Source organism: Microchirus variegatus (genome assembly GCF_963457635.1).
Source record: "Microchirus variegatus genome assembly, chromosome: 4".
Lineage (NCBI taxonomy): Eukaryota > Metazoa > Chordata > Actinopteri > Pleuronectiformes > Soleidae > Microchirus > Microchirus variegatus.
The window spans coordinates 25,560,323-25,583,442 of NC_139805.1; the positions used below are offsets into that span (position 1 = coordinate 25,560,323).

A 23,120-nucleotide genomic window follows, 5' to 3' on the forward strand; every position below is an offset into this window, starting at 1 on the left:
AGTAACCTTTGCAGCCCTACTCTATCATCCATGTATGTGCCAAAATAAAAGCAGTTACCATTTCCGCCACTAGGGGGGGCAAACCGCTACACAAACAGGCATGAAAAGCTGCTGTTTGTGGGACAACTAAAAATATGAGTGATTTCATACATTCATATAATTATAATAATAAATAGTCATGTGGGAGGAGAGGAAAAGAAAGGCAGTCTGTGTTTAAGGGATTATGTGTCCATCAATGAAGGCTCAGTGCAAATGAGTGTAAACATAATCCAAAGCAGTGGTTGCTGCTTCAGGGCAGCGGTTGGCGGTGGCGTGCAGCGTCTCTCCGTCGTTCACCTATCTCTCAGCAGGTATAACACGATGGCCTTCACGTAGTGTCCGAAAGCACAGGCAGCGGTCACCAGCCAGTGCGAGTGGAAGCTGGGGTCAGTGTTGACCACGCACTTTGTGACGTCCACCTGTGAACAGCAGAGAGGACAGCAGGAGCTCACTGTACAGCAAAATCTGAGAAGGTTCTAAAGTCAACACACCAAGTGCTGCTGATTTCTCCATATTCTGAGAATACGCAGTGAAAGGATGGAAAACATAACCACAACTACGTCACTGCAAAGCCAAGGCTCACACTGTGATCTCTCTCCGACCATCTATTACACCATTATATCATGTCATTAAGGCTTCAAGCCTGTTGTTGTAATATTTTTCATTTTCCACCTCATTTATCTAGACTTAAAGCTGGGGTAGGTGACTTAAAGGTGCCATATGTAAGAATGTGGCCAAAAACGGTTACTACATTCAAATTCAAAATACCGAGGTCTTTTAGGTTTCGTTTTCTGACGTAACTGGCAACCCGTGGTTGCTCGGCAGCTGAGACTCTACTGACTGCAATGATTGGTAGACGGCGGTAGGTGGCGCCACATGCCAAAACATGATTTCAAAACATAAACATGATTTGCAGTCTGCAAAATATTTTTTTTAATGCAAATATTTTGTCTGTACTGTTGTTGTTGGCTTTAGATTTATTACATAATGCACCTTTAAATATGTTTGGCATTATTGATCAATAATTCGTCAATAACCTTTATATTATAATGTAAATCAACTTCTACTGAGGTGTTAATCAGAGCTGGTGAAATATGTAGGAAAAGATAAAGGGACAGTTTATGTTTTTTGGTGTGTGTTCATGTGTACAAAAAACCTGACGTATCCCTTTGAATGAAAAGCTCACCTAATAAAGTCTTGGCCAGCTTTAGTGTGCACTATCTTAAGAATATCTCACTGTTAAACAGTATTTTCTGACTCTAAACTGACATTTGCACCAAACTCCATGGAGCAAATAAGCATATTTAGCTCACTGCGACACAGGAGCTGCTGGTCTACTGCTGCTTTGTTTGCTGAGTTTGCATCGCTTAGGTACACGAGTGAAATCGCTAATGATAGCAGCAGTGGATCAACAACTCCTGCGTGCTGTGATGAAAAATCTGAGATTTTCTCTATGGAATAATTTGGTGTGAGGAGGAGAGAGTGATTCTAGCAAAAGGCTGCAGCAAAACAAAATGCAAAACCCCCACAGTCAGGTCAGTGTTTCTCTTTCTCTCCCAGTTTGAGTTTTTGAGCTGCAGCTGTGAGAATAAAACAAATCCCTCATTTGTGCTCATGAGGTCAGTTATACAATGCATTGCTCTTCATTTTTCACACTCCACTTATTCTCAGCACTCCAAGCCAACTTGGGTGCCGCCATGTTTCCTGAGGACAAGAGGGTTCATTTGTTAGGTCGCTGCTCTCTTTCCAGCACAAACACACACACACACTCACACACACACACACACACACACACACACACACACACACACACACACACACACACACACACACACACACACACACACACACACACACACACACACACACACACACACACACACACACACACACACACACACACACCGAGGCCCGTTGCAGGGCCTTGTTGCTTATTGTGCCAAAAAGTTTCACTTGATTGTTTTTCTGCAGGATTTAATCTCCAGAATAAATGTCTCCTCTGTCAGATGGAGTGTGTCCCATTCATGTGTCCATCTAAATGTAACCTCTCATCACATCACTTAATAATATTATATTTCCTGTCATCAAAACTACTGTCACTATTCAAGCTGTGAGTTACTGGCCTCTTACTGGACAGACTGAAGTATTTCTGATATTTCTTGATAATCCCTCATTATTTTTTCCCTTTGTTTAAAGTGAATCAGGGTTTGGACGCAATTCATTTGTTACCAATAAAGTTCCCAGTTTTGTACCCAGTGCTACACACAATGCAGGAATCATAATCAATCATAATTCACAGCAGTTCCATGGGTTTTTGGTCACCATACTGCCTGAAGAGTGTGAATAAATGACAAATCCTACACCAGTTTTTTGTAGTTTTACATTATCACACACATATATATATATATGTCATATATAAAATACTCAGAAGTAAGTTTCAGAGTTGATGTTAACCTATAATTATGGAACCTGTCTATCTATTAGAGACATGGAGAGAAAACATTTCACCACCTCTTCATTCTCATCAAAACTAATCTGATATGTATCATTTTAAAGTACCAGTATGTAGGATTCAGTGGCATAGGCTAGCAACCCATATAGCAATAAACTAAATCCTTTTTTTCAAGGTCTATTTAGATAAAATAACTATACTTAAATGTGTGTAAACTCCTTGTTTTATATCTATATGAGACAAACTAAAGATCTTTTGAGTTTTGATGCTAACCGAAAGCTACGTAGCTTCTACAAGGTGAGGGATATTCAGCTGCAACATGCAACCTCACCAATAAATGTTAAAAGTTGTACACACCTTTAAAGAAAACATAAACATAACTATCTCATTGTATGGTAACAAAACACAGCAGGTCATGATTTTCAGGTCACAATAAATCAATTAAAACATAACTCTCTAAATACTTTCAACTGTGAAACGTACTCTGAACCTACAAGTAATCACAGGTAAAAACAAACAAACAAACAAACAAAACTTCCTCTCACCCAGCCACCTCTTCTTTTTAACCAGGAAGTGAGACTCTTGCGGACAAACTCGCCCATGCAGTCGACGATGGTGTGGACCATGGCTGGGTGACCGTGGCGGACACAGTCCACGGCCAAGGCCCCGGCCACGGCGTACAAAGACACCACCTTTCCCCACGTTATACCTGACAGGGACACAGCAAGGGACACAGCAGTTAGGACAAAGTAGATTAAAACGAGGCCACATTTAGCAGGGCCAGACATTACACCCTAAAGTCTGATGCATGATCAGACTGAACAAAAATGCTCTGTTTGAGTATAGTTGAATTAGGTGTGATTTAGTGCAGAAAACGTCTCTGTAAGCAGCGTTCCCCAAAGACAGATCAACAAATCAGAAAACCGCAGCAACAGCAGCAGCAGCCAGGCGTTAAGGCCTGCATGCCTCTGTCCAACCCACAGAGAAGGAAATCCAAACACAAAGCACGGAGCTGCAGGCAGGCAGCGTGCTCCACTTGATAAGTGAGAAGATCATTCTTCCAACTTAGTCCAAGTGTTGAGTTAAGTCTTCTGTCACCACACTGTCCACAGGCAAAGCCTCAGGCTGTTTCTGCAGTGTTTATACAGACTGTCTGGTACAAACTGAGCCTCAGCTCTACCAGTCCTCTGATTAACTCCTGGAATCCCAACAATGGAGAACATCTTCCTCTTAAAGCCACTTTATTTCAGGTGTTAACCAGTGTATATACGCATCTACTAATATTGTGCACAAATCTTCACAGTTTACATTAAAGTAGGTGTATCTACTGCTTCTCACATTTCGCCATTGGCTTTCTTAATCCACGCTTGTATCACTTTCTTCACCCTCTTATCCAACCAGCACAAGGCTCGTTGTCCCAGACTCCTCCCCCTTTAAAAAAGCCGGAGGTGGCACTTCGCTGTCGTTCTCTCTCCACCTCACTCACCTGTAACCCAGTGTCAGATTTCACTACCTTACCACTAAACCTTCACTACCTTACCACCATGCACTGCTCCCCTCACTCAGCTCTCAGCCCACTCCCTGGCATTTGTCAAAATCAGGCATTGAGCCGTGTTAGTCTCAGAAGAGGGGGTTTTATTTACCCTTAAATCTGATTTAATCTGGAATTTGACAGCACATACATGATAAATGCTGCCAGTTATCAACTCATTCTTGTCTTTTAAATGTACTTTGTATTGGCAAGTCACACTTTTAGCTCTCATGCTGTTAATGACTATTTTAATTTTAATGTTGATTTTAATGTAATTTTCTTGCTTTTATTTTGATTTAGGTCATTTTAATGTCATGCTTTTATCCTGTGGTTTTCCTAAGTATGCCCTTGTAAAGCACTTGGAGTTAAATAAACTTGCCTTGCTTGTATATTATGCAAGTATTTGCATTTCTAGTGTAAAACATGCGCTGCCATGCACAGGGATGTAAAGTGTGAAGCGAGACACACTGCAGTCCGTTGACTGGTTGACACAGAATTGTCACTTCCATGCACCACAGAGATGACTGCACAGAAAACAAGGCTTGATAAACAGCCAAATGTCTTCTGTTGTTTACTATTATTATTACTATGTTTGTCCTTGGAGAGCGATCCCTCCTCTCTGGCCCTCTCTGAGTTTTTTTTCCACAGTCTGTAAAGCCCTTTAAGGCAATAAACTGTCTTTGTGATGTTGGGCTGTATAAATAAAAGTGACGTGATTGGACTTGACTTTATTGTTTACTGTGTCCTCTTCCTTTAATCTATTGGCAGTCACACTGTGTACCATGTACAGTATATTGTGTACCCCACTGTAGAAACAGTCAGATTAGAGTGTACAAACTGTACCGCCTGGTTGAAACAAAGCTTTCTGCTTAACACCCAGTAACATCTGTTTTTTTGTCTGCAGGAATCCTTTTCTGACATTTTCCTGCACAAAATCTCACATTTGGCTGGTGTTTCAGCTGCACTTAATCAGCTAAAGCAGCATCACTGAGCTCATACACTGTACGTCAGAAGAGTCTGAGGTCATTATCTGCTGCTGCCCAGGACTTCCCCTGTCGACCGTCAGTTTGTGAACAACCATTTGGGGCCATAACATAAGAGCCTCATAAGGACCCTTAGTTTTAGCAGTGAATGCACTTATCAGAGTGTTGCTTTCCTTAGCCTCAGACTGCTATCATTGAGGACAATATTTAAAGTCTATTTTATATGTAAATCCCCGAACAAAACCCCATGTTTGGATTGAGGTACAGTATGTTTACACTTCTAAATTGCAGCGTGTTCTGAAGTAGACAACAGTCTTTTTTAAAGAGCCGCCCTAACCTGATTTATCCTGTTTGCATTTCGCACTTAATTACCTTCGCAGCACATTTGCTTTGTAACATTCCCCGAGGATTAAGCCAGCAGAGATTCATGACTGAACTCAGCATGGGTGGGGTCCAAACTGTCTGTAACAATCACATTCACCTAATATGGACTGAATGCTTTCCCCGGGTTTCCTTTCCGGGAGGGGATAATGATTAACTGGAGAAGCCTGTGGTTAGACATCTTACCAAGTGTTTACATGGAAATTTAGACAGAAATCATTCTCATATCAGGTGTACTGCCATTTACAGAATAACCATTCATAGGAATAGTGACATAAGTTCTCTTTGTCTTGAGGTCTGTATATCCTGCTTCTAAAAAAAGGAACTTCCCTAAAAGGACAAACCCTTTACTTTTTAAGCCAGAGTTTGTGAGGGTCAGAGATGAACCAGATAAAAAAAAAGCAGTGGAGTTAGGTCTCGTGATGCAGGCTTGCTGTGTTTCTACTGAGTGGAACGTTTGGTTTGGTATAGCACAGTAACTGCTAGATGCTTTGGTACCCTTCCTTTTGAGTACCAAAGAAAAATGGTTTTGGTAATCTATCTATCTATCTATCTATCTATCTATCTATCTATCTATCTATCTATCTATCTATCTATCTATCTATCTATCTATCTATCTATCTATCTATCTATCTATCTATCTATCTATCTATCTATCTATCTATCTATCTATCTATCTATCTATCTATCTATCTAATACAAGCCACAAACCGATTCATTGTCGTCGCACCTCACGCTACGCGGTCATTGGGCACAGCCCACACCCCGGGTTCTGTTCTCAGTCCAAATGTAAGCCTGACCCAGGGCTTTAGGATTCCAAACCGTACCCTACTATACTGTACTGTACCAAACCAAACCAAACCAAACCATGATGGAAACATAGCAATTATTCGGACTCACCTGTTGAGAAAATGTCTGCAGCCACAGCCAGGAAGGCATCAGACACCACACCCTCTGATGCCACGGTGATGTTCAACTGTCGCGCTACGTTACGGTAAACATTGGGTCTGAGGTACTCCAACTCGTCACCTGGACACAACAAAAACAATGTCAAACAATAACTCATTGATCCCAGCTGACATAAGGGGAAAGGTGGAGTACATCCAGGACCATTGTGGTCAAAAGATTACATTTACACCTGCTATATCAGTGGTTCCCAAAGACTGGGTTGGGACCCAAACATGGGAATGATGATTTTTTGTGGGGTGCCCAACCAAATGTGAAGAAATTTCATTTTAGAACTTTAAATTGAGATTTAGGTGAATACATGTTTTTAAAAACAACAAAATTAATGAATGAAATGCTAATGGCGTAATTTTTCCCTGTTATCAGGCTTTATGCGTTTTGCGCTATAGCTAACGATTAGTAATAAATGGGGAATGTGCACTTTCTGAAATGAATTGACTTTTCATTTGTGAGCTGTAGAACTTTATTCAGTCGCTCAGAAAACTTTGAAAGGAACAAATTACAAATGTAACAAATTTTGGGCTCAGACAGTTTTGGCCACAAGGTTTTAAAACTAATTTTAAATCATCTCAACCCACACATCTGCCAAACATTTCCATTATAAATCAGCACAAGCATTTTTCAAAGTTTTGTCATCAATTTGAGTTTCCAGTGACAGTAGAGTGAAACCTCAGTGCTCATAGTGGGCAAATATCCAAACAGGAAACAGCGTCTGAGATGAAGCTGTGTCCCTTTGTTTTTGCAGGGGATTCCCTGGAATCGCTTCAAAGTCTTTTAGTGAAGTTAATCCCACAACATGTTTCAGTGAGTGACAAAATCAGAAAGGGTCATGGTCTGGACTGTGGAGACGTCACAAGTTCAACCAGTTAACTCCAACCCCCGGAACCAGAGAACTGTACATTCAGTGATATTGTTTTCCATGTTTAACTGATTCATTCAGTTAGTTAGTAATTGATTAATCGATCAATTATTTTCTCAATCAACCAATTAGGTGTTTAGTACGGTTTGACTTGTGTTTTGACTGAGAATAGTACCTTTATCTTTGTATTGTGACGTTGCACTGGTGCGATAACAGCAAAGGATGACATTGGACCTGACACAACAGACAACAAAGGAGGACATCCAGCAGCTCTGTCTAGCTCTACCCTGACCTTAACACTGTGCCATTCTACAGCGGTATCCCAGGGGAAGGGCTGGTTATTTCTCATATCATCATATCAAGATGCTGATTAAAGAGGGTGATTATTGCACAGGTGCGGTGGCGTGGACTGGTCACAATAACAAAGTGTCCCAGAAAAGTAGGTCCTTACATATTATCACGACCAGATTAGACTGTACAAATATTTTCATGATGTTCATTCAAAAATAATTTCTGAGTATTTATTAGGGTTCACTGCTCAGTATAAATAAAAAATATATATATATATTCTCCATATGAATATTCTTAATCCGGGTCTACAGTGTTAATAAAGTTAAATAGATTAATTAAGTAAGGCTCACCCAGCCACAGCAGAACGGACGATATCTCCCCTAATGTTCCTCCGGACGCAGCCAGCCCGTGCTCCGGGTTGGACCAGCCTATCCCGGCACGGTTCAGCCTGGAATGGATGTAGTCCCTGCACAGCGCTTTGCCCTGGGACACCAGCTCCTTGTCGTTGGGTGAGCGGTCGAAGACTTCAGCGGCAAACACAGAGGAGCGGCGCAACATCTCCATACCGCGGTTACGCGCAGGCAGCTCAACTCCGCCGGCTCCAGCGCCTCAGAGCGCGGCCACCGCTGCCGGGGACGCACGGACGGTCATCATCAACAACAACAACAACAACAACAACAACAACAACAACAACAACAACAACAACAGCCACCACCAGCAGCGCTGCTTCTCCTCCTCCACCAACAGCAGCAGAGAGAGGAGTCACTTCTGGAGATTATCCTGCAACACAGACCCGGATTATAGTGAGTGCACATTGTGTTATAATAAGAGTGAGAGTGCAAAGCTGCAGGTTTTAAGGAGAGAGAAAAGTTTGACACATATGACATATAAGAATCCATATAGTGAGACACAAAGCACTTATATTGAATGTTGCACTTACTCTGGATTAAAGTGGATTAAAGCGTGTGATCCTGCAGCTTCACTCAGGAGAAGATTTACTGCAGAATAATAAAAAAAAAAGAAAAGAAAAAGAAGAAAGAAAAGTTTACTGTATGTGTGACAGCAGGCTTTCCTTCTAAGGGCACTTTATTGTGGAGTCCAAAGGTGGGCGGAGATAAGCAGGAGAGCAACACAAGCCCCGCCCCCCTCCATCCCCAATTTACACACACATTCTCACATTACTGTGGTTTATGACTTATGTTAGTGTGTGTGTGTGTGTGTGTGTGCAAACTAATAATAAAAAACAGCCCAACAAGTCTGAACTCACAGCCATCCTTCAACTCACAGGAAGTTTGTGAAAAATAAAACAGTAAATCATTATGACAGTGTGAGACTCATTATTTTTATTTATTTATTTGACGCACAGAAACTCCCCCTTATTTACAGTTTCAGTCAAATGATGATGTCATTTTTCATAATGAGAAACTGAAATCTCTAAAAGAAATTACAACATATGGTTTGTATTTATTTATCTATCAGGGCCGGCGCAAACCTGTACGGGGCCCTAAGCAGAATTTGGCCACACTGTCTCTATCTATACCCTCTATCTAATATTGAGTCCATGTGTGCATTAATTGTTCATGAAGTTTATGAGATCAAAAAGGTTTGTGCGGCAAAGAAAAACAAGTCTGATGAGTTGTAGGTCATGGCAGGAGATAAAACACTGGGGAGGCTTTAGAATATTAAGCGAGTTCAGCAGTCGCAAACAAAACAGGGCATTCCTCAGGCAAGTATGAACACCGTGAACTCAAGGGTGGAGCGGCTTCCCCACGAGTGCCAATAATCCGCGTCTACCGTTGAAATGAGATTGTCAGGGCGTGGAGGAGGAGGCGTGTCCTCGCATTATTAATGTCTGCGGTCGTGCTGGGATTTGAAAACAACTTGCAAAACCTCATGTGCACCATGTTTTTTTTTTTTAAGTTAAAGTTACAACAACACTGAGGAAATGTGGACACTAAAAGTTTGATAAAGAAACAACTGCTTATATCTTATACATACATACATATATATATATATATATGTGTGTGTGTATATGTATGTGTATATATGTATATGTGCGTAAATATATACACACATATACATATACGTGTATATAAGTATGTGTGTATATATACATACACATACATATATAAACACGTATACATATTCACACATATGTATATATATACACACGTGTATATATATACACATATGCATACATACACACATATGCATAAATGTATATATACACACACACATAGATGCATATATACACACACATAGATGCATATATACACACACATAGATGCATATATACACACACATAGATGCATATATACACACACATAGATGCATATATACACACACATAGATGCATATATACACACACATAGATGCATATATACACACACATAGATGCATATATACACACATATGCATATATACACACATATGCATATATACACACATATGCATATATACACACATATGCATATATACACACATATGCATATATACACACATATGCATATATACACACATATGCATATATACACACATATGCATATATACACACATATCTGCATATATACACACATATGTGCATATATACACATGTATATATACACACATATGTGCATATATACACACATATGTGCATATATACACATGTATATATACACACATATGTGCATATATACACATGTATATATACACACATATGTGCATATATACACATGTATATATACACACATATGTATATATACATATGTGCATATATACACATGTATATATACACACATGTATATATACACACATGTATATATATACACATACACACACATGTACATATACACACGTGTATACACATATATACATATATGTATATACACATATACATACATATGTATATATACACTCACATATACACATAGTATATATACATATATTTAATAAGTTCAACCTGGTGGGTAAATTGGACAAATACAAATATACAGAGCCGTCTGAAATGTGTAATAAAAATCCAAACACACCACTAAAAACACAGCAGCATCAGCGGAAAAAGACACCGAAAGTGCTTGAAATGATCTTTTATTCGTTAGGTTTCTCAGTGATATAACATGAAGACTACACGAGAGCTTCCAGGAGGACGACATGCTACACAATAAATAGGAGAAACATATGTGACCTTTGCGACACACACTCACACACTCTCAAACACACACAGAGCTTCAGACGTCAGAGATACGGTGCAGGTGGGACGACACAGCTGACATTTCTGCACACACACACACACACACACTAGCACACACACACACACACAAGAGTACAAGTTCCAGTCTTCATAAAAGTATATACCAATTAATACCATGGTTGCATGTAGGGCACTAAATAACAGTAAGTGTCCTCCATGTCTCCCACACACTGTGGCTCCCTTTCGTCTAATGCATGACGACGTAATGAGTCGTTCAAAGTCGGTTCCTGCGACTCGTCCACAGTCACCACTGAACAGCATCATCTCCTCTTATTATTGGTATGAAGAATAATACAGGAAAAAAAAATTCTTAATATTAAAGTAGCACCAAAGATGCTGAAACTAAATCAGGAGAACCAAGCAGAAACAAAAACAACCTTCTTCTTCTACAGTTCATACAAACTGATGCTTAAACTAAGTGATAATATAGGGTTTGTTTTGTGTGTGGTTGTATGAGGTGCTGACTCACTCTGTAAAATATATGTTATGAACATGGTCAGTGCTTTATATCACCGTTAAACTGCAATTTCCTGCTGGGAAACTGAAGTTTGTTAATCTCCATAGAGGACACACAGAGGCTGCAGGTTCTACTTCTGCCTCAGTTTGTGTCAAGTAAAGGATTTCAAACACCCAAAAAAGTCACAAAATAAAACACATGGAGTTCATGATGGAGGGTGCAGTGGATGAACAGCTCCTGTGTACTTGGACTTCGGCGTGGGGAGTGTTCAAGGGTGAGACAAATGTCACTTTCCTGCCAGAAAAGGTTGCTTAACAGCGAGAGATAGTGCTGAACATATTCTTAATATATCGTGGGCTTAAGAGTGAGAACATTTTTATGAGGTGTGGATTATATCCCCCCCCGGCTAGCAGCCATGTCTTTATCGAGCGCGAGCGTCCACGTCTCAGGCTGGTTCAAACTAGGCCTCAGTACCTCACCCAAATCCTGACCTGAAGTGAATGTGTGACTCAGCATGAACTCCCAGATAATCTCCCAGAAAACAACTTCTCGTCTCAATCTTGTTTCAACATTTCATTTACTTTCTGTTCATCTCCCCTCTTCTCACGCACACAGACACACACACACACACACACACACACCTCTGGCTCTCCAACAGTGGAGAGAGCACACACTATCCCTTTCCATCATTTTCCACATACTGTTTGACGTATTTTCCTGTCGCACAAAAGCTGCGTGAAGATGAAAAAGCTTCAGGCCAAATCAGAAAAATCCTTCAAAAAGAGAAAACTGAATTTCAGCCTTCTTCTTCGTCTTTGTTGTCAGTTTTGGTCCCATTTCCTGGAGCATCAGTCTCTATGAAGAAGAAGCTATACATGCGAGATAAAAAAAAAGTAATGTACAAGACTCCCTTTCATTTCATTACATCCTGTATAGTGGAGCAAACGCGTCATTTACGCCCTTAAATCAATGAAACAAAAACACCTTTAGAGAAGCGGAGACACGTTAACGGGTTAAAACCGGCAGTCGGTGTCGCTCAGTCTCTGTCGATGTTAACGTCACATGTTCATTTCTCTTGCTACTTTGAAACGTAAGGGGACTATAATGGGTTTTCTGCAATGTCGTCGAGGCCCAGCCTCACACACACACACACACACACACACACACACCCACACTCACACACAAACACGGCATTCCACTCATTTTCCATTCATCTCCACAAGACTTTCTCCTCCTCCTCCTCCTTCTTTAGGTAAGAGCAGGCTCATCCGGCCTGTGGTGCTGGCTGCACTCTTGATCACCTCCATCCATCTGTGGACAGCCAGATAGACAGACAGAAGGACAGACGTCAGAACACGTGACACATACTAAGTGTGACTGATTGGAGGCTGCGGCGACATCGTCGTACCTTTCGAAGGTGTACTCGCTCTCTGCACGGAAGAAGTAAACGTGCGACTTGAACTGCAGCTTGAAGACGTACTCCTTGTGGATGCTGTCGGACTCCTCGGGGGTGCTGACCGTGTAGCCCAGCAGAGGGAGACTTGCCAGTGGGAAGTCGTCCTGTAATGTATAAACATTTCCTCTCAGGCTACATAAGAATATGCTTAAAAATTGTCATTAGTCTTTTCTGGCTGAAAAACCTACATTTGTAAACGTCTCATCCTCCTGCACCAAATCCCATAGAGAAAATCACTGATTTTAGCTCACAGGGAAACAGGAGCTGCTGGTCTACTGCTGCCTCATTTGGTAAATCTATGTCAATTTATTAAATCCGAACAACATATTTCAAACATAAATTGCACAAAATAACACATTAAACTTACTATTGGAGGCAGCAGTGGATCAACAACTCCATTTTGCTGTGATTAGAAAATCTGCGTTTTCTCCAATGGACTTTGGTGGCAGAGTTAAATGGTTTAGAACAGGTCAGGAGAGGCTGTCCTACATTTTTTTAATGTAATTTTGGGACGTTGGAACAATTTCAATGATGTTAAAATTCAGTAATAACCTTACATTTCAGACAATACCTGTACTGTACTAAATAAAGGATATCTGTACATACAGTATTAGAAACTATGAAATTGTCTATAAATATAGACAAACGCATAATTATTAACTTTTTTTTATATGTAATTTTGTCCATTCCATGTATTTTTTTAAATCAATATACATAATATTAAATTTAAAAAATGTATTCAATAGAATAAATATGATAATTATCAATGCAACATCCTTTAAAACCAGGAAGTCATGACAGATACATTATCGGTATCCAGCACCATAAGCGACTTAGAAGCTTTTAAGTTAAAAACAAAGTTGTGGTGCTGTTTTCATGAGAATGTGTTGATTATGTGTGTGAAGCCTCAGTGACTCATGTTGTTTTCACAGATCGCAGCACGTGGAGACGAACCTGGTGAGTCTTGTAGAAGAACAGGCAGAAGTTGGTGAACACGACCCAGAGTTTCTGCCAGCCGTTACTGTTCTTGAACTTCCTCAGCAGGTAACCAGAGAGCTGGTTCTACAGACGAGGACGGAACAGAAGACGATGGTTAAAACCCACTGTAATCCATGTTCATGCATTCATGACAAATCAGTGTACCTGTGACTGGTTGTTCTGCATATACGTGTTAATAATAACACCCGTTATTTATCATGCTTCTTTTAGTCCATCTCACCAAAACACCTCGCCTGTCTTTATTGTTTACGTGTAAATAAAAAATACATTGACCTTTTGTACTTATGTGCATCAACTATTTTTCTAAGCATTAAAGTATAGTAAAAAACAAAAATCTTAATAAACGCTCCGTTAAAGCTGGGCTAGGCAACTTATTTTTAATGTTACTGGTCAATAATTCACTAGCACTGGTAGACTATTTATTTTATTCAATATTTTATTTTCAAAATAATACAGGGACAAATTTAACATTATTATTTGTATAAATAATCATAGTGTTTGATTTTGCTATAGAATCAAATTATGCCAAGCACAGTGAGCAAAGAAAAATAACTTGATATCGTGTATATACTGCACCACAATGCATTTAACAAAATAAAATACAATAAAGTATGTTTCTTTCCCTACACTGTTATGTGAAAATGTTATGATTTGAACTGAAGCCAATTTTTTGAAAATTTTCATACATATAATGTGTAAAATCATTTTTTCCCACTTTAATTGAGAACCACTATGTGGTATTTAGTGAAATCTAGGGGTGAAGGTGCTTATTACAACCTTCTGCAAAACAAACATGGCAGACGTCATGGACTAGAAAATAACATATCGTAATTTTTAGGTTAAAAACGAATGATTTTAAAAAACTGTTTTCAATTTCTGTTGATCCCACTTCCTGCTTTTAGCCCGTGACTCTAGTACCTGGTTCATGCGCAGGTAATCAGTGAGCGACAGGTTCTGGTTTCGGTACCAGCAAACGTGAGTGATGGTGTTTGGTCTCTGGGCTTGGCCGAGCAGATAGCGAGGGGGAAGCTCCGGTGAGATGGCCGGAGAAGAGGTGAAGACTGAGAGGGCAGAGAGACGAGGAGGAGGAGGAGGAGGAGGAGGAGGAAGAGAAGGTGAAGAGAAAGTGTTAGCATGTTAGCTGTGAGTGAGGAAAAGGAGGGAAAGAAGAACCAGTTAGGAAATTCTCCAGGTCTGTGAAGTGAAAACGTTAGTGTTAGAAAAAGAAGAAAACTCACTTACATGCACATTATTCAAAGTCCAGAGACGGTAGCAAGAACACAAAATGCTAACATGCTGCCTTCAAATGTGGTTGTGTTGTCACGTTTATTCACAAAATGATTCCCTATGAAGTCACCCCTTAAAATTTAAGTTAATATATTGTCATTTTACTTTTTCTTTGTGGTTCTTAAATCATAATACTTAAGGAAATTTCATTTCAATTTCCTCCATTTATGTCAACAGCTGCTAGCATGCTAATCTGTTAGCCAACATAGCTTCTTGACATTTTTACTCAGTTACGGATAGGATTTATAAAGTAACTAAGTACAATACTTGAGTCGATATTTACTCAAGTAAAATACAAAACCCTGATTTTAAATTGTACTTAAAAAATACAAAATACACAAAAAAGTATTCAATACAGTAACTTGAGTAAATGTATTTAGTTACTTTCCACCTCTGGTTGACGCTATAGCAGCCATGTTTTACTGAACCTGTGCATGCTAACGTACAGCGCAGTTGCCTGTACGCTAACTGAACCATGACTTTAATCATGCAAGTGCATTTGAAGGCAGCATCAGTCACCAAGGAAGGAAAAAAAGAGGAACGTTAGTGGAAAGGAAAGGGTCAGAAAGGCAAAGACGGACTCCAGAGAAATGACTGAATCCACTGGGCCTGAGTGTGTCTCGATGAGGAGGGGGAGAAGGAGGAAGAAGAGGGGTGAGGAATACCTCCACAGCCAGGCTGTGATCTGACATAGAAACGCTGGTGTTGCGGTGCCAGCACACGTGCATGGTTGTGTTTGCACGATGGTGCGTCTGCTTGTCCAGCGACGTCCGGGACGAGTTCATGTCGTCCTCCGACTCCTGCTCCAGAGAAACCTCATCAGACGAGCCTGAGGGAGGGAGGGAGGGAGGGAGGAAGGAAGGGAAGGAAGCGGGACAGGAAGTAGTGTGGATGAAAGGGATTAACTACACGTGAGGATGTTTTCTCTGTCAGAAGGAAAACAAATGATTTGTCCTTTTGTCAGCTGAGGAAAGAAAACACACCACGCTGACACGGATGATTCTACGTTCACACACAAGACACTGAAGGTTTAATCTTACGATTGGAGTGATCGCCGAGTCCGGCGTCCAGGAAGATGCTGGACTTTTCGCTAGACTTCTTGGCCAAGTCGATAGCCAGGTTCAGATCCTCGATCCACTTCCCCATCTCCACTTTGGAGCTGAAAACAAGAAACAAAAAAGCACAGCAAGTCAGTCGTCAAAAGAAGAAGAAGTCAAACTTTTATTCCTAAAAAATTATCAGAATAAATAAAAAAATTTAGCTAGCTTTCCTCTGATATTAAAGCTGCATTGTGTAACTTGTGTTGTTTATTTTGTTGTTGTTGCCGTTTGGTCCACATGAACAGAAACGATGACATTTTATTTAATGCCATCTTCATTTATCTGAAAACAGACTCTGTCAAGCAAAACTATCAGACCTGACCTAGGGAGCTTTGTGTGTATACAGCATCCGGCGCATGGGCGGGCGGTGACAAGTTTGATTCATACGGTCACCCTATTCTTTAAACGGTAGAATTGACTCCTTCACTTGGATGCTATCAGACATACTCCTCATCTGTTTCCTCTTAACATAAAAACAAATCACTTCCTCTATGCAGCGCGGGAATTTATATTTATATTTGACGTACCTGGCAGACACGACGATGGTTCTCTGAGCAGAGTAGATGGTGAAGCAGTGGGGGACAGACCACTCATTCTCACTTTCCTCAACCTACAGACAAAACAGGGAAATCACAGGTGTGGTGAGGAGGAGGTGATCGGATCAACTGTGTGTTTATGCCGGTTATTATGAGGAATCATCTGACGAAAAACAGGGGAGAGGAGTCAGGGAACACGTTCTCGATGCCTGTCGTTCATCTGCCACATAGTTTCTACTGAAGCATCTACAAAAGGTGTTAAAGCCAGGGTTTTCCATATTTATATTTTCATCTTTTCATATGTCCATATATTACTGGATAAATAGCTCCACGTTGTGTTGAGCACTGAGCGTATTGGGTGCGTTTTCACTGGTGATTTGTCTACATGGACAGGGGACAGGAAGGGTCAGGGTTTTTGGTACGGTCCGAGCTGGCAGAGCTCAGAGAAACTTACCGGTGCGTCCAGCACAATGAGCTGCAGCCAGGAGTGAAGCAGAGACATGTTAAAGTCAGGAGACCAAGCCCCTCCTCCTTTCTTTACAGACACTATAAAGCTACAATCATCCGCTCATACTGCATTAACCAGAGCCTGGTCCATGTGCATGTCTGGAGCCTTTATCAATACCAGGATTAGAAAGTCAATAATTGATAGATTTAGAAAATGAATCCCTATGACAAAGAAATTAAACTGAGGTTAACAATAAAATCCATATAAATAGAAAGAACTGTCAGTAATATGCAAAAACAAATCTATGTAGAACGTGAAGATAACATAAAATGTGTGTCTTTTAAAAATAATAATTTAATAAAACAATTTTTACTATTTACTGTAACATGAGCTTTTATAAGGATGGGCAATCTTTCAATATCACATTTATCTCTGTATATTAATATAAAGCTGAGACGTACTTCATTATAACAACAATTAAAGCTTGAGTCTCTAATTTGTTTCTGGAAAACTATTTTTTTTAACCCTTTTCACCATTTTCTTCACCTTAAAAAAGCTCAAAACGCAAACAAATTGGATCTCTGGATGTCAATCTTGTTATAATTATCGATATGGACACCCACAGATACATGGATCAGGCTCTTGTGTCATCACTCGACGTCTAATAAAGTCCTCAGAGTCGGGATAAACTGGTGCAGAGAGTCTGAATACTCACAATCATGCCGTGAAGAGGCAGCTGTCCGTGCACTTTGAACTGATTGGTTGCTGTGACACCTTTACTGGTGTAGAGGAGCATGTCGGAGAACTGGAACAGACAACAGACAAGCGGAGGAATTATTTACTGAATCACAGTTTGGAACTGATGAATCTGATGGTGTTTGTGCACCAACCAGGAAAAACATCCTCTGCTGCAGCCCTTTCTTAGTCAGCTTGTACAGACATCCCTCTCGTATGAACTCCTGCAAACAAAAAGAGGAAAAAGTCAACATTGTTGGATCCCCAGCGCCCTCTACTCTACTCTCTGTGTCACTGCACTCACTCTGCCTGGTGCTGTCAGGTTCTCTATCCCGATCAGGTCTCTCTGCAGCTCTGTCAGCTTCTGGAAATTCTCCAGTCGGATCAGGCTGCTCTGGAGCTGAGTGGCGATGTCAGCTACTTCCTTCAGAGCCTCTGTGTAAAAACAGGAAAAATGATTAGAGGTCAAAATAGTTTGAATACATAGTATTTTTAGGGCTTCTAGGTTTCTGATATATGATATACTGATTTTAGAGTGCGATTTGAGGGATATTGTCAGAAGAAAAATGAGCAAACAGGAAACAATACAACATAACAGTTCACTTCAGTTTCAAACAACAATCATATTATTTTAGACGATACTGTGCATCTTGCCAACCTCTAGCAATGTGAGTCAACAACAACGCTAACATGGTATTTTGCACACACAAAACAGCGTAGTCTATGGTTACAAATGAAACAATATTATGTGTACAACTGAATTACTGTGAAACAGATACGACTTAAGTGCTATTAGCAGTAAAGGTAGCAGTTTTTGGCGGCGGCTATCTTGGAATCCCATGTTGATGATGTTGCTTAGAGTATGGAAATTCCAGAACATTACTTTAGCAATCTTACTTAAGCCTTCTGATGCTAGCAGTCTTACTATAACAGTCTTAGTTTAGCAGTCTTAGCAGTCTTACTATAGCAGTCTTAGTTTAGTAGTCGTGCTATAGCAGTCTTAGTTAAGCCTTCTGATGCTAGCAGTCTTACTTTAACAGCCTTAGTTTAGCTGGTTAATACTCATCATCAGTAACAGCAGTAAAAGGAGAACTCACTCTTGCAGTCGTCATGATCACGGTGAGTGGGCGAGTAATGTTTGCACAGTCTCTCCAGGATGAGTTTGTAGTGCATGAGGCGCTGGATCGGTTTGAGCAGGAACGTGTTGAGCGGCAGGTAACAGACCTTCTGCAGCTCAAACTCTTTGTAGACCGTCTCCAGCTTCTTCAGTCTCCTGGTGGCCTTCTCCAACTCCGTCAACACCTCGTCGTGCTTCTGCAGGAAGCCGGTAAACTCCTGCGGAAGACGACCACGAAATCCGTTACACAACACCGGGTCAAACTTGTGAGGGGATGGTTGATGAGCTAGAAATCACCTTCAGAGCGCACATGTTCCTCAGCATCACATCACCGATCCTCTGGTAGTCGCCTTTGGCATGAGCGTTCGAGCGTCCCTCCCTGCGGAAGTTTTGTATTCCACAATGTAAAGTGTTGGAAAGTAAACCATCATTTTGTTCTTTTAAAGCAAACAGAACAACATTTTAAAAGTGACATGTATGTGAAGTTTCTCAGTCATCCAGATCATAGTCATCTTCAGTAGTTAGCTGTAAGCTAAACTTGAAAGTTGTGAAAACCTCTCCTATGTAAAACCCATTACATTCATTAGATTATTATGAACACATGTATATAGACGTACATACACACTATGTACATGTATGTATATTGTATGTGAGGTCACCTACCAGAGAGCCAGCCTCTGGTCCAACTCCTTGAGGAAGCCTCGGTGGAACTCGTAGATAGGGTCGATGTTGGAGAAGAGGAGGGTCATCAGGCCTTCGGGCATGGCGTTTTCTTTGATCACAGCACTTCGGAACCACTGGACAAACAAATATGATTTACATGTCCAGGAAAACATCTGCAGTCAATGGGTCCGCTATATCTTGATCATCAAAATGAACGGTTTTCAGAGGTGAAATCCTAATAATGTCCAGGCATTTAGATCAAGACTAAGTCTGAAGATCATCTTAGTTTCTCCTGCTGTTGGACATTATCTGGAACTTAGACTAGCAAGAGAATCTCAAACTTCAGCCTTGGTAAATCCCAACAAAGTGAATAGAAAGATCGACTTACCACTGTGATGACCTCAAGGTCTTTCAAGTATGTTCTCTCTGTGGTCAGAATCTCTTTGGCAATGAAGTAGGCCTTGTCGGTAGGATAGCGCTGAAACAGATAAAATAACAACACTAATTTACCCCTCGGTTTGTGAACAACTTGGAAATATCCTGCACATTTGACTTTAACTGGGCAGGAGAAGGGGGGTGGAAGGGTGGCATGTGAGCAGTGTACCTTCCTCCTGCCCTCCTCTTCCTCCTCTAGCCTGGCACTGCTGCCCACCTCACTCAGGATGGGGCTTTGCAGGGGCGACGGCGCGTGACCCGGCAGGCTGAGGGTCGACAGCTGGAAGGCAGGCGACAGGCAGAGAGGATCCTTGGAGTTGAAGGGCGAGAGCTGAGGGCTGTCCACCACTGGATCTGTGGAGGACGGACAACCGGAATTTAGTCACATTTAACTACTTTTGCTATGCATTAGCAGATCGGTAGCAACCAAAACCTTTATAAATCATTTGTTGAAGTTGGGGGAGGGGACATAGTTCTATATAGCTAGCACAGTGGTTTAGCACTTAAAGGGTGGAGCTAAACACACTGTAATCTGTTGACTGGCTGACACTTTTGAGTTTTTTTGGGAATTTAATGAGGAGCTATGTGCAATGAAAATGCACATAGCTGGTGCAACAATCATGGTTGAAACTCAAGCCAAGCCAGATTACAGTTTACTGTTCCAGAACATATCGCGGTAAAATGGCAAAAAGCACTGTACTTTTATGCTTGGTGGAAACGCAGATTTGACCAATCACAAGTCAAGTTCTAAGACTACTGGCTGCTCTACCAAACAACTGCATGTATATATCCCTTTAGTGGAAACATTGGTATTCCAGCATTAGCAACGACTGCCTACACCGCAAAGCAACGCAAAAAATAGGTGGGGGGGGAACAAAAGTCCAAAAGGGGGAGGGGCTTCATCCTAAAATGTTACCATTAAAAGGACCAGAAGAAGAGACTCAAGAATCAACTTTACTTTTCGAGCAACTACTTTCAAACATTTTCAGAATGTTTCAGATCATTTACAGTGAGACAGTTGGAGGCAAGTGCAACATTGCGCTAGTTAAGTGGCTGAAAAGACCAAGAGGCAAACAGGATAAATTTCAGAAGGGAATTGTACTGCCAAGAAAATACTGCTATACTGAACACATGTAAAAAAAAAAAATCACATTGCTTCGGTTCATGAAGATCTAACAGAGGCGGAATAATAACACTAACACCAACGGCAGCTTTATAAGTCACATAATCACGTCCTCAAAACCAAGCACAACTTAAACCAATATCTTAAAATGTTGCATTACGGCTAATATGACAGTAAGCTTCACTTCCACTAAACCCGTTTAACCGCGACTATTTCATTTGCCCACAGAGAAAAAACATGTTAGTATAAAAGTTCATCTCACACACACACTCACACACACAGAGGACACACATGAAAGAAGAGAAGACCGAGAGAATGTAATGCTCCCCACATTTCTCTCTCTCCCGCCATTGTTTTTATAGCCATCCACAACAAAGGCAGGACAAAATGATTCATTACCAACTTATACGAGCACGTTTCCATTTCAGAGAAAACGACTCGGCCCGTCTGTGAACTTTGCTTCACGACAAACAACGGAAGAAACGCTGAGCTGTCACAGGTCAACACAGCTGTTCTTCTAATTCTATTAGAGAGGGTGGAGGAAGGGGGGGAGGAACAGGAGAGAGAGAGAGAGAGAGAGAGAGAGTGAAAAAAGAAAAAGAAAATCGGCCCTCGACCCGGAAACAATTGCTCAGGAAAAAAAAAAAAAAAGACTGATCAAGAATGTGGTTTGTCTGGAGGGAAAATACTTGTTTATAGTTTGTCTGAAGGGCCCTGCAGGGAACGACACAAGAGGAAGGCAGACGTCACGCTCCACAGCAGGAGGACGAACAGGGGGGAGGTGGCGGAGGAGGAGGGGTTTTTACAGTGGAATGACTTGGCACAAAGCCTGTCCAAACACTCACACACACAGAAACACACACACGGCTGAGTCAACTGCCTCAAATGTTCAAAAAAAAAAAAGGACAATGAGGCTTCATTTTTCAAACTTCTACGTGAGGACATGTCCCTCAACTGGTCCAGGAACTGTTTCAAATCACTGGATTCTTCATCGTTCTTAGGGATCGGGTTAAAAATGTTGCCACTGCCACGATGAAGGTTTATTTTTAATAAAGTTTCCTGTCAAGAGCAGGTGAGAGAATCACATCCCCAAAAAGAATCTGACATTCATGGTAGTACCCAAAAGTGATTCCTTTATTCTTGAGAGTAGAAACATACAAACATGAAGTTACACATAAGTTTATGTAATTAGTGAGAAAAAAATATACAAGTTCAGGATTAAGTGATGATTACTTGTAAGTGCAGCTTAGCTTAAAAACGCCGTGGATTAAAATGTGTGAAGGCGAGACGTGACACGGCAGACGGGGAACCGACACTCCTCCCCATTCCCCCCCCAAAAAAACCCTTCATCAGAAATTAGTTTGTCCGACTGACGCTTCAAACACTTCTGAAAATACATTTGAGGGAAAATGTAAATGGCTACTTGCCATCCTTCAATATGACAATGAGAACACGCAAATGTTTATCGGCTAAAGCGCGGGAAAGCGGCGCAAACTCTGGAACAGGAAGTCACACCTGAGTTAGAAAAGCATGCTTGCAGGAATAAGAGTGAGAGTAAGTGCAGTTTAAGGCACCGCGTGGTGCAAGTGCGAAATGAGACAAAACCTGCGTTCAAGCAGATTGTTTTTTTTGTTTTTTTTTAAAGAAAGAAAACGAACTATAACTGCGTAAGAGGAGGAATTGACACCAGGAAACCAAAAGAGTCAGATTCCTGTGATATCGTTTGTCAGATTTCAGAAAATCAGACAAAAATGATGGATCCCTGATGTCTGTGGTCAAGCAGTCACAAGCAGACTGGACTAATTTGGTGATAAAATTACTTAATTTCACAATATATGTATCTATCTTATATCAAATGCATATTCGGTGCTGCAGAAATGGCAGAAAAAAATAGTCATTATAAATACCATGCAGACATTTGCCATGTTTTGTATAGTAATAGATGTCTGAGAGTGCGTTATCTTAATTTTGTTTTGGTAAACACTGATTTTAAAGATATAACCAATATCTTTGTTTATCATTGCTGATAT

At 40.8% G+C, this 23,120-nt stretch overlaps 2 protein-coding genes across 2 annotated transcripts in view; both read right to left on the reverse strand.

Moving 5' to 3' along the window:
- Positions 1-332: 332 nt before the first annotated feature.
- On the reverse strand, positions 333-8,545 carry boka (BCL2 family apoptosis regulator BOK a; the record flags this gene model as incomplete). Its single annotated transcript, XM_083888144.1, has 6 exons — positions 8,443-8,545; positions 8,218-8,282; positions 7,853-8,128; positions 6,287-6,415; positions 3,037-3,200; positions 333-458 (listed from the first exon to the last, which is right to left on the reverse strand). The coding sequence occupies exons 3-6, from the start codon at positions 8,064-8,066 to the stop codon at positions 333-335; spliced, it is 633 nt and encodes a 210-aa protein (XP_083744270.1). The 5' UTR covers positions 8,067-8,128; positions 8,218-8,282; positions 8,443-8,545.
- A 2,072-nt stretch (positions 8,546-10,617) lies between these two features.
- The window catches only part of farp2 (FERM, RhoGEF and pleckstrin domain protein 2), a 40,371-nt gene continuing 27,868 nt past the window's right edge, over positions 10,618-23,120 (reverse strand). The window contains exons 14-27 of the mRNA XM_083888602.1: positions 20,137-20,321; positions 19,921-20,010; positions 19,533-19,666; positions 19,167-19,248; positions 18,850-19,087; positions 18,057-18,187; positions 17,908-17,976; positions 17,733-17,822; positions 16,561-16,643; positions 15,974-16,092; positions 14,565-14,707; positions 13,602-13,709; positions 12,600-12,751; positions 10,618-12,502 (exon numbers count right to left, since the gene is read on the reverse strand). Coding sequence (XP_083744728.1) covers positions 12,391-12,502; positions 12,600-12,751; positions 13,602-13,709; positions 14,565-14,707; positions 15,974-16,092; positions 16,561-16,643; positions 17,733-17,822; positions 17,908-17,976; positions 18,057-18,187; positions 18,850-19,087; positions 19,167-19,248; positions 19,533-19,666; positions 19,921-20,010; positions 20,137-20,321 — 1,736 coding nt within the window. The 3' untranslated portion in view covers positions 10,618-12,390. The remainder of the gene's footprint in view (positions 12,503-12,599; positions 12,752-13,601; positions 13,710-14,564; positions 14,708-15,973; positions 16,093-16,560; positions 16,644-17,732; positions 17,823-17,907; positions 17,977-18,056; positions 18,188-18,849; positions 19,088-19,166; positions 19,249-19,532; positions 19,667-19,920; positions 20,011-20,136; positions 20,322-23,120) is intronic.